General features: G+C 39.0%; 1 protein-coding gene across 1 annotated transcript in view; it reads left to right on the top strand.

Moving 5' to 3' along the window:
• LOC139718779 (thrombospondin type-1 domain-containing protein 7A-like) overlaps positions 1-11,368 on the top strand; it is a 58,731-nt gene extending 47,363 nt beyond the window's left edge. Inside the window, exons 16-26 of the mRNA XM_071630243.1 lie at positions 203-433; positions 932-1,191; positions 1,765-1,936; positions 3,331-3,443; positions 3,894-4,036; positions 5,423-5,530; positions 6,999-7,135; positions 7,989-8,111; positions 9,109-9,213; positions 10,392-10,473; positions 11,122-11,368. Of these exons, the coding sequence (XP_071486344.1) occupies positions 203-433; positions 932-1,191; positions 1,765-1,936; positions 3,331-3,443; positions 3,894-4,036; positions 5,423-5,530; positions 6,999-7,135; positions 7,989-8,111; positions 9,109-9,213; positions 10,392-10,473; positions 11,122-11,233 (1,586 nt within the window). The 3' untranslated portion in view covers positions 11,234-11,368. The remainder of the gene's footprint in view (positions 1-202; positions 434-931; positions 1,192-1,764; positions 1,937-3,330; positions 3,444-3,893; positions 4,037-5,422; positions 5,531-6,998; positions 7,136-7,988; positions 8,112-9,108; positions 9,214-10,391; positions 10,474-11,121) is intronic.
• Positions 11,369-16,407: the final 5,039 nt, after the last annotated feature.

Below are 16,407 nucleotides of genomic sequence, written 5' to 3'. Positions count from 1 at the left end.
ACTTCTTCATTTTCCTCTTCTCATTATCATTATCATTATGATCATGATCATCATCAATACGTGTGTCATTATCATCATCATCGTCATCATCATCATCGTCATCATCGTCATCATCATCATCCTCATACCACTGAGGACAGTAATCAAAACATCATCCACGTTCTAACTCCCTTGACCGCTTGACCATCCTTCCTGATCCTAGGGGACTGTGTATTCAGTGAGTGGTCTGCGTTTACGGCCTGCAGCAGCCCGTGCTCGTCAGGCCAGAAATCCAGGACACGCATCGTGGTTAGACCCAACGCCGAGCTGCAGCCCTGCGTGCCACTTCGACAGACAGTTCCCTGCACTGAAGTGGACTGCGCTGGGGCTACGTACCGCCTGAGGCTTGGAGAGTGGAGCCAGTGTAGGGCAGTGGTAGGGGACTGCGGAAGAGGTAAGTTAAGGGTTTATCCAACAGATATGTGACATTTACGTGTTTACATTACACAATTGATATTAATAAACCACTTTTGTGAGCCAACGCTTTTGTGAACCTGTCAGGAGAATACTAATGGGGAAAAGGAAATTATGATACGACAGATTATTTTCAAATTTTCTTGCATGTAGATTCAAGTGAATTTGGCATAATGTGCAATCTACAATTGTACACTGAATAGCAATGAATGGGGACACACACAGCTAAAGTGCTACTTCACTCTTAAATTGTGTCTCTCTACCTCGTCCTATTATGTTATCAGCCTTTCCCTTTTTCTTTGTCCTCTTTTCTTCCTCTTTTTTAGTGTGACAAGTCAGGGGAAGATGATAATAATAATGATATAGGCCTATTATAATTCATGTAATATCTGTCATTACATATTATTAGCTATTCAAATTTGTAGTTGTTTCCCCTTTGTGATTTTAATTTTTTTTTCCGCATATTCTTTGGTCTAAGGTACTCGCCACCGGACGCTGAACTGCGTCAACTTGGCGGGAGAGATCGTAGGCATGGACCAGTGTCAGCACGAGAATGTCACGACCCATGAGTCCTGCCTCGTGGAGTGTCCCGTGGACTGCCAGCTGGGTGAGTTCACACCGTGGTCGGAGTGCAGCCAGACATGTGGGACAAGTGGCATCGTGGTGCGCACGAGGAAGATCGTCACCCACTCGTCGGGAACGGGTCGTCGCTGCCAAGAAGTCCACAACTTGAATGAGGTCAGAGAAACCAAGATGATATCATTTGAATAAGAAAGTAAAGTGATATAAAGAATTAAAGCCTGTAGTGTTTTCATCTCAGAGGCAGAATGGTGTTAATGCCAAGTGTTGATTTGTTGATATAACAGTGCTCCTTACTTGTATGTTTGTTCCATATTTATTCTGCTTTTGGATTTTCCAAGGAGATGAAATGCAGTTTGGAAATGAAAAAACATTTTTAAATTTCTTTTGACTTGCTTTGCATGAAACATTTTTCTCATTTTCCAAACCTTTATATGCTGTTTTTTTTTCCTTTCAAAATGAATCTTTATAGAAGCAGCAATTTAATAATGAGTATCAGAGATATTAGGCCTAGATCCTTCGCCTTGCTAAGTAGTACTTTGTGTGTAGAAATAACAAACTTGCTTATTCCTTTCCAAAAAAGGTGCTTACATTAATTCAGTTGAACAATCAATATTTCCAACCTGAATCAAAGAGTCCATATTTGTCGACCAAAGTAGGATCTTTTTAAGCATGTGAATTGCAGAGGTCTACTCCACCAAGTACAAGTTGTGTATGTTCTATCTACTTCAGACCAAGCCGTGTAATGTCAAACCCTGTTACACGTACCGCTGGTTCCGAGGCAACTGGAGCAGTTGTCAGTTTGACAGCAAGGCAGGCTGCGGCGTCGGAGAGCAGACCCGTCTAGTGGAGTGCCAGCGAAGTGACGGTCTCACGGTGGACTGGGAATACTGCTACTTGAATGGTGTGTAAACAAATATCATTGTCCTAGCCAAATAGCACATACATGTAACTAACTTGAACAGTATGCTACATGTTACATTCCTTTTTCAGTCCAGAGATACCAATACTTCTCATTGATCAGTTTCGAAGACATGTGATTGTGTTTTCTATATAGTGAGTTGTCTTGTGTCTTTTGTTTTGCATATCCTTCATTTTGCATTTACATTTCAAATCACAAAATGTTTAATAGTCACTTCCTTCTATTAAAGAGCTTTCTTTTATTTTTAGATCTCTTTGTCTAAGAGCTTTCTTTGTTAATCACTTTTTTGTTAAAATTTAGGAAAGCAAGTGAAACAAAAGTATAAGATATGCATCAGTGTGACAATGAATGATAAATTATGTATTGATTTCTAGTGAAAATATCTGGATAATTCTGTAATTGTAATGAAGTCATCCTAAATATTGTGGTAAATTTCCATAATGACAGCAGATGATATGAAAGGTGTGAACTATCAAAATGATTAGTGAGTACTCTTGTAAGAGTTCTAAGAATCCCTATGTAATAACAAATTAAGTGTAACAAAAAGTGTGCAACATCCTGCAGTTTGTGTTTATTTTGTTAGTATTTCTGGATCATATCAATCAGTAGTCAAACAGGAGCCTTTTCCTTTTCACAGTTTGCATTGTATATACAATGCAACATGTGTATACATCAATGCAATTTTGAATCATATACATCAACAACAAGGGAATGAAAAGGAATGGGGAAAAGTTAGTTGAAAATACCAAGACATACATGCAAAAAATTAAAACAAAACAAGCAAAAAACAAAAACAAAAAACAAAATAAAACAAAACAAAACAAAACAAAGGTAAAACACCTACTGAAAAAAAAGTATAACAAAGAGGTGTAGCTGTAGACTAGCTCATTGAAGCCCTTTCCATTGCCTTTCCTGTACAACAGTATAAACCCAGTCCTGGGCTGGAGGTGTACAATCTCCATGTTTCTCCTTCAGGTCAAGGGTTCTACTCGGTGCTGCAATTGTTGGGGCAAGAGCAGGCAGTTACCTACTATATCTCTTTTGACCCAGGAGTATAAATGGGTACATGGCAATGCTAGGGTATTACATGTATGGCATGGCCCTCTGGTAGAGCAGTGGCCACACTGAAGAGGCTACCCTGGATAGATAGAACCTTATCATTTGATTATCATCATTATTATCAGTATGAATAAGGACTCTAAGTGGCATGTAAAGTAAGAAGGGGAGAGGGGAAAGGGATGATGAAGAAAGACAGGGTTGGGGAAGTGAAAAGGGGCAGGTGGGGGAAAAGACAGTGTTTGATGTTGTAATGGAGTCTCTCTCGTCCTCTCTTGATGTCCCCCTCCTGGGGTGTACATATTACCCCCCAGCCCAAGGGAACGAGGGCTCTCTAGAGGGGTGGAACCAGCTGGGGCTACACCCCAATCAGACATCCCTGGACCTGGAGACTCACCGCCGCTGTGAAGTTTGGTGCCCCGGGGACTGTGTGGTAAGTGTGTCTGTACAGCACCCATTTCATACAGGGTCAAAGCTCATTATTCATGCAGATGTGGACCATATTAAAAGGATCTTGGGTGAATATTTCTTTTGGTTTCAGTTTACATGATTTTAGTAATACTCTTTTGTAATAGATTGTGTTGGCTTATGTTTGTTTGTGTGACGTGTTTTTCTTAGGGATGGCTAAATGAGTCTGCCATAACGGTTAATTTGAAAAAACAAACAAACAAACAAACAAACACACAAACAAACAGGCACTAAGAAAGAAATGACTCTACCCCTCCCCTTGCTGGTAGGAGATCTGAAAAAATAATATTACAACCTAAAACACTCAATTCTTTTATATTGAACCAGAGATGCACAGAGGGATTCCTTTTTTTTTCTGGAGGGATATTTTTTCTTACGTCATATTTGACATGGTATTACTTTTGCTTTTCACCAGGTGTCAGAGTGGTCGCAGTTCACACCTTGCCTTAAAAATTGCTTCAATGACACACTGGGAGGCCAGAGAACAAGAACCAGAGTTGTGATCAGTCCACCAGTCTTGGGTGGGAAGCCATGTACTACACATCTCATAGACAGTAGGTGAGTTGAGTAAGCCACACTATTCCCTGCCAGGCCAGAAACTGTTATTTAAACTTTTGATGATTACATTGTAGTTCCAAGTATACTCCAGTAGATGTCTATGGGAAACATGTGTTATAACAAAATCAGCTCATCCTCAATGGGTTAACCCGTTGAGGATGAGTCCCGAGTGTACTTGGGCAGGTGTCTATGGAAAATGTGTATTGTAGCAAAATCAGTCCGTCCTCAAATGGTTAAAGTACTTGCATCTTTCCGTCCTCATAATTTTGCTAGTAAGTACATGTATATGTTTACAGCTGCACAAATAGTGCCTGGCCTTTGTGAGTGTATGTTGCTTGTGTGGGAGTAGGGGGTTATTATGATTTTAGATTTTGAATGATAAGTTTCCCTTCGATGATACAAGTGCAGTGTGAGGTTCTAAGGCTGCCATCCAGACACTTTGGGATATCATTTGTGATGAGCACAAAGAATATGGGTCTTACAATGTGTATATACAAGTTCACATATTATTATGAAACACAAAAGCCCACCCAAACTGATTGATAGATAAATCGGTAAATGCCATAGTCCAATGAAAACTTCTCTCATGAATCCATCTCTTACACATGACAAGAGCTTGCGTATCCTTGTCATTGAACAGCAGTGATAAGATTTTGGGAGTGAATTCTAAAAGTCTGTTGCAATATTATCTGCAGAAGTCATACCTCCCTTACCTGGATAATAGCGTAGCTACTGTCCATTTGCAAGAAATACATTTCATATATAATCATAGCTTTGACAGAAAATTGACATAACAACATTTACATTGTAGCATGTGTAGCATAAAAGTCTCAGTAAAAAGCTATGTAATTATTGTGTCTTTAACCCGTTAGTAACTGAACCTCCCAAAACTGTCTGTCAGATTGCTCCCTATGTACCACCCACAACCACTTGTCCACGTTTTTATGATTTATGCTTTACTATTCTTATTGTTTTCATGTAGAATATATAATTATGTAATTTGAAAGCGGTCAAAGGTCAACACAAGTATGGGAACACAGGGAAATTACACTGTAGCACTGATAGAGTTAAATGGGAGATTCTTCCTCCTGGACCTCTCAGCTAATGGGAGACTCTGATCTGTCCATCATTTAGTGTGTGTGTGTGTTGGCCATTTCATGGCCAATATCTCATCCTGGGGTACTCAGTACTGCCATCAACGTAGTTGAGACGTCTTCTTCTTCTGTATAGGCAGGGTAGTGTAGTCTCAAGGAAATTACTTCAGATTTGTTCGTGGCATGGACTGCTGCTTGATTTGCCATGCATTTGTTCTATTTGTTTGTGAATTGCTTTCAATCTTCAAAAAGAAAAAAACAAAAATGTTTTGGTTTTTCTTCATACCCTTAGACCTTGCCCTGCTCAGGAGGCGAAGTGCCCCCTCTTTAGGTGGATGACAGGAGAGTGGGACTCCAGCACCCGTAGCAGAGATGTGTGGTGTGAGATGGAAGGTAAGGGGTGTGAGATGGAAGGTAAGGGGTGTGAGATGGAAGGTAAGGGGTGTGAAATGGAAGGTAAGGGGTGTGAGATGGAAGGTAAGGGGTGTGAAATGGAAGGTAAGGGTGTGAGATGGAAGGCAAGGGGTGTGAGATGGAAGGTAAGGGGTGTGAGATGGAAGGTAAGGGGTGTGAGATGGAAGGTAAGGGGTGTGAGATGGAAGGTAAGGGGTGTGAGATGGAAGGTAAGGGGTGTGAGATGGAAGGCAAGGGGTGTGAGATGGAAGGTAAGGGGTGTGAGATGGAAGGTAAGGGGTGTGAAATGGAAGGCAAGGGGTGTGAGATGGAAGGTAAGGGGTGTGAAATGGAAGGTAAGGGGTGTGAGATGGAAGGTAAGGGGTGTGAAATGGAAGGTAAGGGGTGTGAGATGGAAGGTAAGGGGTGTGAGATGGAAGGTAAGGGGTGTGGATTCTTCCACTCTACAAGGAGAAAGGAATGGAAAGAACATCTCTTTTTTTTTTTTCTTCTTTTTTTCCAAAGCAATTCAGTGAAATCAGCAACTTTGGAAGTATACGTCTGAGCCTATATAACCCATTGTGATGTGCCCAGAAAATTGGTTCAACCTGTCAAAAGTTTTTCACCAGCACCCAGTAATCCACCCCAACGTGACCCTGTTGATGATTTATCAAGTCTATTCAGATGTACAGCTGTATGTTGAATTAGCAAAGCCATGTTCCTTTATAGTCCAACAGGACGGCCATGGTGACACAGTAGGTATGAGAGAGGCTAGGAAATCTCTATTGACCCGTTGAGTTTTGAGTCCCGAGCATACTTGTGCAAGCGTCTTTGGGAACTGCGTGTTGTAGCAAAATCAGCCTGTCCGCTATGGGTTTATTACCAATTAGCTTCCAAACATCTATGGCAGTTGGTAATGAAAGCACTCCAGTGTGCATGCCAGTAACAGCACAGGAAGGATTTACAAAAGGGTTATCATCATTAGTAGTGGTATATGTACTGTAGTAGTAGTGTAGTAATTGTAGTAGTAGTAGTAATAGTAATAGTAATAGTATTAGAAGTAGTAGTAACTGTGGTGGTGGTAGTAGTAGTAGTAGTAATGGAAGTATTAATAGTAGTAGTTGTTGGCGCTGCTGGTGTTGTTGTAGTAGCAGTATGTGTAGTAATAGTAGCAGTAACAGTAGTACCTGGTAATAGTAGTTCTTGTAGTAATTTTTGTTTATGCCTCAATAGTGTTCATTGTATTATATTCTTGTGTGTTCACATTATATAAAATAGTATGCAAAGGGAATACTTGTAGTCAATAATCAAGCCATTAACGTAACAAAAAGTACTTCAGGAAAAGCCTGGCAGAGAAGAAATGATGGAATTAGTAAACTGTGAAATAAAGTAATCTAAGAAAAAAGAAATCCTAAAGGAGTCATTAATCCATCCTTCTTATAATGTCCATCTCTGTTTCCAGGCTTTGAAGGAAGGACTGATGTACTCGTTGTACAGGGCGGTTGTGATGAGTCACTTCGGCCGCCATCGTCCATGGACTGTCTGCCAGACTGCTCCTCAGTGGGAAGTTACTGTGATGATGGGAGATGCCATTGTGCCAACGGCTTCACAGGTAAAGTGCAGAATCTGTGAATCGGCAAAGGCTAGACTCTCGGATATGGAGCTCTTAGTGGCTCAGTGGTCATGACCACGAACTATCAATCACAAGGTTTATGGTTCAAATCCCCTGGCAGCAGATGTTGTCTTCCTAGGCCATTCACTGTATCCTCAGTGCCTGGCCCTTCGGAGGGAACTTGGAAACTGTCTTTCCTGTTATCGTTTCTTTTGCAAGCATTTGTTACATCCTTGAAGTGGCCATGTACAACAACAACAACAACAACAAAAATAGACAATAAGACAAATCATATCAAATCAGATCAGATCAGATCTGATTATATATTTTTAAAAAGAGTGAATTTAATTATGAACTCATTGTACTGTACTTAATCACATTTTTATATTGACTATGACTTAAAATAAAATTGCATTTTCGTATGTCTGTCTGTTTGTTTCTTTTTTTGGAGGGAGGATGGCAGCATTCGTGAGCAATTAATTTTTTTTTGTATTAACCTTTTGAGGATGAGTCCCTAGTATACTCGGACAAGTGTCTATGGGAAATGTGTGTGGTAGTAAAATCAGCCCGTCCTCAACATGTTAAGGCCCTGCTCGCAATATGACTATGCAGAATTCAATACGACTATGAAGCAGGCATGCTTTGGCTGAGAACATTCCCAAGCAGAGTAACACTGTACAACTATACATATCAAGATTCTCTTTACTGTGATTATTCTTTTTCTCATTTTCAAAGTAAGAGCACATGTTGTTGAGTGATTATTCTATTGTTGACAATGACATGCAATCCTTTGAACTGTACCTAGAGCGTAATCTTTTGAATAGAAAGGAAATTCTTGTGTATTTTTCCCCAGGCACTGGACAGACGTGTTACCCAGCTGTAGGCTGTGTGATGGATTCCCACTGTCCATTCCCACACACTGTGTGCAGCAAAGAAAGAGAGTGCACGTGTAGGAAGGGGTACTATGCCATTGATGGTAAGGGACACACCCAGATTGGTAGGAAGGGGTACTATGCCATTGATGATAAGGGACACACCCAGATTGGTAGGAAGGGGTACTATGCCATTGATGATAAGGGACACACCCAGATTTGTAGGAAGGGGTACTATGCCATTGATGATAAGGGACACACCCAGATTTGTAGGAAGGGGTACTATGCCATCGATGGTAAGGGACACACTCAGATTGGTAGGAAGGGGTACTATGCCAGTGATACAATTTTGTAGTTAGGAGTGTGCCTGGAATGTAGGAAGAGATATGTACTATGCCATTGACAGTAAAGGGATAGCACCAAGGGGTATAGGAAGGGATACTATGCCATTGACGGTATGGGATATGCCCAGAGGTGTAAGAAGAGGTACAGTACTGTGCCAGTGATGGTGAGGGATACACCCAGGGACTTAGGAAGGGGTACAAGTACTATGTCATTGATGGTAAGGGACACACCCACCAGGGGTGTAGGAAGGGGTAATGTGCCTTTGGTGGTAAGAGACACCTAGGGGTGTAAGAAGGGGCATTGTGCCATTCAAAGTAATGGACACACCCAGGTGTGTAAGAAGTGGTGCTTTTGGTACATTGCCATTGATGGTAATCTACACCTGCACACACCTAGAGGTGGAAGAAGGGGTAATGAGCTTTGTGTGGTAAGGAACTCCCAGGGGTGTAGAAATACACTGTAGGTACTTTGCCATTGGAGATAAAGAACTCCTCGCAGTCAGGATTGCATGCAGGAGTACTGCATGCCATAAATAGTAACAGACACACCAAGGGGTTCTGTGCCAGCAGTGTCAATATGCACACCCAGGGGGAAGGGGAGGGGGTATGCAGTTACTGATGAGGGAAATGCCCAGGCACTTGTTGCATTTGTGGTACCAATTCACCTGCTGAACCCTGCTGAACTTTACTGTAGTTGTGAAACCAGCCCTAACACGCCTTTTCTTTTGTCTTTTTTTGCCCACCCCTCTTCTCTCAGGGATGTTAAAGTGTGTTCCAGTCAACACACCCTCTTCTACCAGCAGTGATGGACTGACTACAGACCAACATGACTCCAATGCCAGCCCCTTCCTGGGGAGAAAAGGTGAGCAAGAACTAATATGTCAACAGAACTCAGTTATGGTGTTTTATTTGTGCTGTAGTGTGTACTTTGCTCGCCATGTGAAACTTAAATAGTAGAAATGCAAGAACAATACTTCACCCAGACTAGTTCATAGTATACTCGGGCAGGTGTGTATGGAAAATGTGTGTCATAGCAATATCAGCTCATCCTCAATGGGTTAAGAGAGTGTGTTCTATGCCATGGTGCCATGCTCCTTGAAGACACATGATTCCGGATCTGAGGTTTGTGATCTCATAATGATGGTGAGTAGAAGGATTAGGTAGAATTTGCCAAATTCTTCCTCATTCAGTTGTGAGATAATTTGTTTAAATTTGGTGATACCTTATATCCTTCAGCATTGAATGTGTACATGTGTATATGTGAGACATGCTTGTGATAAGGCCTACATGAACCATGTCTTGTGATAAAATGCTTTGGACTCCAACCTGTTTCTGTACCCACCTGTCTTGAAACAATTGAGGGGGTTGGTGCAATATAGTGCTAACCCACACTTTTGTCAAAATTGAGTTACATGCATTTTTATAATCCTTATCCTTCACTCTAACCTCCGTGAAAATATCATATTTGAATTCAACCAATAAGATGGTAAAAAATGCATGCATTCATGTTTTAATGTACAATGTATGGACTTTCCAAACATTCAACAGCGATTATCTCAAAATGACTATTGTGTGGGTTAGCACTATATTGCACCGACCCCTTCAATTCATCTTTAAAAGGTCTCTGAAACTTAGGTTGATTTGTAAGACTAAATGCCTGCATAATCTTGAATGCACTGCAGTGGAATTGATTTGGTATTCCCATGTCAAATGTCAAACATTTTCCTTGTGACCAGATTGTTAATTAGACTGTTTAATGCAGTTGTGATTATTTAAGACATCATGGCAAAACTTGATGTAAGTGATGGTCAGGATGGGGATGCTACCATTGATGAGGATGATGGTGATGTTGTTGATATTGATGGTGGTGTTATTGATTACATTGATGATTGTAATGTAGGAATCACAGTTATGCAGATCATGTGAAAAGTGTTAAAATGATAGTGATTATTGAAAGTGAAAATTGAAATAATTGACATAATCGTTGTATGAATGTAACCATTTATTTCTCTGGGCTTGTTTATGTCCTTTTTTCTGTAGGCACGTGGAAATGGATTGTTGTGGCAGTCTGTGTGGGTGTAGTGATACTAGCTGCCATCATTGCTGGTGTATTTATCTACAGGTGAGCATTGCACAGGGTGTGGTCCCACATCATAGGGCCAATTCTCTACTTGTCCTCTCCTTAACCCAACCTACAATGTAAGGACTCACTTGTGTAAGAAAATGGGTTAGATTACAACATACATACATGTATGTATTTTCTCTAGATCGTGCTTCAGGCATGAATATAAAACTTTTATCTACAATTTTCACTTTATCATGGAAATGATTTTATGTGTATACATTAACAATCTACATAGATATTGGTCAGTGTTTGGTCATAATCCATTTTGGATAACTAACATAGGGAGAATCAAATTTATTATATTGTGTGCAGTGATGTCCTGTCAGACAGTTGGTACATGTAATGTAAGAATCTGACTGGTTGCCGATGGGGTTAGACTGAAGTGATGTGTACCAGTTACATGTGTTTGGTTTTTACAAAATTGCCTTTGTACTATTACACTGGACAGGCCCTTGGGATTCATTTTTTCTCCTCAACACACTATTTTGGAAAAAAATGTATCCTGTGGGGATGTCAAGTGTTGTAATCGTGCCTCTAAAAAGGCAATATCTGAATTATAGTGCCCTCAGGGCCCGATGATACATTTGTTGTAGTACATGTTGTATATGTATTGGTCTCCTTTGGTTATTTCCATGCCTCCTACAGGTATTACCACACAGGGGAAGTCCACTTTGAGCCTATACCCCACAGCGTGCTACACCAACGCGGCTTTCCACTCACTTTCAAGAGGAATGGATTCCGAGACACAAAATGCTGACATCATCTGTCATGTGACATCATCTGTCATGTGATATCATTCGTCATGTGACATCAATTGTCATGTGACATCATTAGTCATGTGACATCATCTTGTCCACTCATTAATTTATATGCCAACTTTGCCACTTCACAATCAATCCATCCAGTTACTCCAAGTGTATGTTGCAAGGCAGTTAGATCTTCCTATTGCTTGTAGAATGTTTGTTCTAATCAAGGATTTCATCATCTGAAGTTCTGGTGGAACAATTCTTTCAGTCTTTTCCCTCCAGATATTTTGAAGGTGAAGAATAACATGTTTTTATAGCTGTCTACAGAGAAGATCCATGTGTACCGTCAACTGTTTGTGTGAGTGTGTGTGAATGTGTGTGTTTGCCGTAGTGGAGACGTGAGATGTGACTATGTGTGGGACTGAGGAGAAATTGAATATTCCTTCTGCTGCAATTGTTACTTGCTGGCTTTCAAGACACAGTACTGTTTGCAGAAGACTCAATATTCATCCATGCTGTATACTGTAAAACACAATATTTTCGCGGCATGAAATTTTCCCGTCTGGAAGCCGACGGCCTTATTCGCAGCATGAAATTTTTTGCGTGTTGCCTCTAACATTCTATGCATATAGTGTAGACAAGATCTTTAGCGTGTATTTTAATTTCACAAAACCCGGCTCTCTTAAAATTCGGGAAATTGAAATGCGCACGAACATTCTTCGTTTTACAGTAGCTTGCTCCTGTGCTGTAGATTGCAAGACATTGCAATAAATATTCAAGCAGCAGTGTAAGACTGCTTAACATGTGACATGCAAAGGATGATAGAGACATGTTTTGATATTGATAGGGACACCAGAAGTTTGATGCATGTACCGTAATCAGTTGATGAAATTCAAAGCATTTTGCTTGCTACAAAAGGGAGCTATGCTCGATGCTCGTCTGTTTTCCTGTTCAGCATTGGTGTAAGTTTATTATGATATTGGTCTGTTGAATGTACAGAATACTGACAACTGAATGCCCTGCCATGTGTTTAACTGTATAATGTATAATCTGATTGAAAAACCAGAGCTTCAGTGCTTCTTCAAGATATTACTTTAAGAATAAAAGAAAAATCTAGAAAAATACAAAACAGAACAATGGATCTTATGCATCACCTTGTGTTTGACTGAAAAGGTCATACTTTTTGGTCTGTTGGCGTGCACTAGATACTATATGTTGCCTTCCATCCTAACATTATCTTTATATTGTATTATGATATAAAGATTCCACTATGTGGCATTGTGTCATGAAGGGCTGGAAAATTTAATTGTCTCTTTCTTCCTCTTTTTTGATGACGGTCATCATGATGCTAATAATACTATAAATGATTAAGAATACAATTATTTCATCATTGTTATTAATCATTACAACTGTTTATGATTATAATTATTAATACTATTGTTATCATTACTGTCAAGAAAGCTATACTCTTCAACAGTATATGCAATGTGTATTAAACTGATAGATGTGACTTCTCTGAATTGGGATGAGTTAAATATGATTTTTTTCTTCCAAGTGCAGCTTTCCAGTTGTTGTGTGCACTTTTGCTCTGCATCCTTTTTTTCCCCTTCAGATGATTTCAGCCAAGAAAATGTACTGATTACAAAAATCTTGAGAGATTGAAAAGTAAGTAGGAGTCGAATTCCAGCACAAGAGACCATGGGTGAAAAATAGTGGTTACATGAATGTTGTGTTTTTCGTGATGGAAATGGTTTAGACTGCACACTAAATAATGCTCATCATTGCAACAGACACTTGATAAATTGTTTGAAAGTTGACTGTACAATGTAGCTTTATTATGTGTACTCGTGTACTCAGTGGTGTGATTGAATGCAATTCATTAAATTTTGATAAATGATGCAGGCTTGCATGTTGGTTATATATGACTTGTGCTAGTAACAAATTGACCCCTAGATATGACATACGAATGCAATATCATGTACAAAGGAGAAATAATCTTAATCATGGAACGCAATGATACGGAAGCTGAAAGTCATATGTGCTTAGGTTTAACCTGTTCAACAAGTGTTAAATGTCAGATGACTTCAAAGATTACACTTCATGATAAAGGGATAACATGAGTTGCTTGGTTTTTAAGACTTGTATGTTTGGTAATACAATTAAACATCTTGTTCAGATACACTTCTGTGCTACTAATGACTGTATTAATTTATTGATACATTACATACATATGTGTGTGCTATCCTTTTTTCTTAAAGCTGTGTTTTAGAGCTATATGGTGCTAGATTATACATGTACATGTATTATGAAGTTCCCATAGGTAGTACACTGCAGGCAGTAACCTAGCTATGACATGCTGTATATACTTGTTTGATTATTCGTGAATGTTTGACTATGCACATATATATGTTTATATTTATGTATAATACTATAAAAAGTGACACAACATTTGTTCCTATGACAGTTGCCCCTGTCTCTTATTTTCTCCATGGACTTAGGGTTAGGGTTATATTATGTTTGTAGGTAGAATTTAAGTTTGGCTTTATAGCATGCACATGTTTCATGAGAGCAATTGTCGCAGGAGCAAATGTTATGAGAGCAATATACATGTAAATATACATTTTATATATTCAGCACTGTCGTGGAAAGCAGTGTATAACAAGTTTATATTTACACAATTTGTACATACAATATCTTGTATTTTCTCCACAGACTTAGGGTTAGGGTTATGTTATGTTTGTGGGTAGAATTTAAGTTTGGCTGCATAGCATGCAGATATTTCATGGGAGCAATTGTTGCAGGAGCAAATGTTATGGGAACAATATAAATATACATTGTATATATTCAGCACTGTCGTGGAAAGTAGTGGCTGTATAATAAGTTCACAGATCAAAGTTATTGACTGTGTAATTGATTATGACCTGTGATAGTAGCAAATAGTGACGGTAGCATGTAGTAAGGAATATGTTGCATATGACTGGTTGAAGTTCTGCTGGGCCATTCTTTTGCCCCGTCTTGAAGCAGACAAATTCAGCTTATTAGTTATTCTGGATAAGTATATCATGTAGTAACACCATTATTATGTGCATAAGTACTTGATTTTGACTCAAAGCTGAGCATAGGCTGATTGTGTGTGAACAATTTTATTTTATTTTTTAGATACAATTCTATAACGGATAGAAAATTACCTTTGTAGTGTTTCTGTGTACGCGAGAAATGTGTGAATAGGTAGGTGTGTCATTGTGTGTGTAGTATGCTATTTTTTATCATCTTGTAGTTGGACATTATAGTGAATTTATTGTTTTAGTAGAATGTACAATGTAGTTTTGTGTACATTGTACTTAGGAAAACGGATGAGAACCAAAGTATATAATGTATGTTGACATGACTTTGGAATGATGGGCAGCATAGGACTCTGCTGTCTGTAACTGTGATTATAATATCTTGATATGATTATGGTTCCTTGATTTGTCTGTATGTAGTTTTGCTACACTAGATGACATCAAATGACTGGAATGCTATGTTTGAAGGCATCATGCTCTGTCAACTTCCATTTACATTCTACAATTTACTGCACCAGTATGTGATATTTATTTATGTTTTAAACTTGTCTAGTAGTGGTTGAGTGAATCCATACCTTCCATTGTTCCATCATGGCGCATTGAAACAAATTAAATTGTGCAATGCAAACAAGACTGTTGGCAAGACTCGTGTGTGCGTGTGTGTGTGTGTGTGTGTGTGTGTGTGTGTGTGTGTATGTGTGTGCTTGTCAGGCATTTTTAGAATTAAATGCACCCAGTCCCTTTTTATTAGACTACTGTACTTAATATAATCCATACTGTGAAGTGGATATTATGTCCAAATTACCAGTGAATTTGAGAATGATGAAAAGTTTGGACTCAGGAATTAAGACATTTCAACATTTAATTTCATAATGCTGCATTATAATAATGGCCTATGAGTGGTTCAATCAACAGGGATATTTACTGGTCTACATAAATATATCTTAAAACTACTAGTATACACTGCAGTAGACAATGCCATTTAAAAGCCTGTAGGTGGGACAACACAAAGGTGGGACAACACAAAAGACTAGGACTTGTACATACTTTCTCAGCTGTTCCTCCATAGCTTTTCCTCTGGTTTTATCAATTCCCCATCATCTCTTGCTCTTTTTCTGGTACGACCTGCTATTTCTTCAAAATCATTACATGTATATTTGATTTATCACTTTTTGTTACAATGTATGTAACAGAACATTGACATTCTTTGTGTAAAGAGACAAGCTCAAATTCATTCAATAATTGTTTTTCTTTTATTTTCCAAAGAGTCTGATATGTATACACCCTATCTTCCTATTCAAGAAAATAGTAGCTTGGGCAATCTAATTCAGTAGTCATAATAAAAGAAAAACAAAATATTAAAAAACAACTCAAGTAACTTTCACAGTTTTTTGTCATCGCTGACACATACCATCTGAAAAAATACACTTTACCGCTCTATGTAAATACACACTGACCCTACGAAATCTGCAATATATACATCTCTCTCCCTCTATATGTATACATATATATATATATATGTATATATATATGTGTGTGTGTGTGTGTGTGTGTGTGTTAAATGAACACTATTTCCAGCCGTATGGGGAAATGCGGAATAAATGATAGTTTGGGATAATTTCAATTAAAAGCGTAATATTCAGGAAAAGTGCAAATATATGTACAATGTATTGCCCTTTTTTGGAAAAATTATGCGTTAATATAGGTGCAATGAAGCATTGACATTCACATCACATTTCACTCTTCACATCCAATATATACACCCATTTTTTTTTTTTCAGCGCTGATAACCTCCCTTAACCCTAATCAGGCTGGGGGGGGGGGCAGAATCTGCCCCCCCCCCTCTCGACGTTTCGCGCAATATCTTCGCAGCGCGATAAGCTCCCGCCGCGATGTTTCATTACTTTTTTTTTTTCAAGTATCGCGCAACTTTTGAGACCAAAATTGTTGCGCCCGCGCATACCGTTTTGACGCGACGCCTGTTCGATAAAAATTTGTCAACCCCAAAATTGCTCCAAAACGTGATTTTGTGTACAAATCCAATGCAAATTGTGTTTTTTCAATTAATTCACATAAAAATTCATATCTTGACTTAGAATGGACGAAATAAATGTATTTTAGCA

This window comes from Diadema antillarum, unplaced genomic scaffold (assembly GCF_040938485.1).
Source record: "Diadema antillarum isolate AM-2024a unplaced genomic scaffold, OU_Dant_1.0 scf00000099, whole genome shotgun sequence".
Classification (NCBI taxonomy): Eukaryota; Metazoa; Echinodermata; class Echinoidea; order Diadematoida; family Diadematidae; genus Diadema; species Diadema antillarum.
Note: the sequence above shows the minus strand (reverse complement) of the source record. Positions and strands in the feature narration are given on the sequence as shown.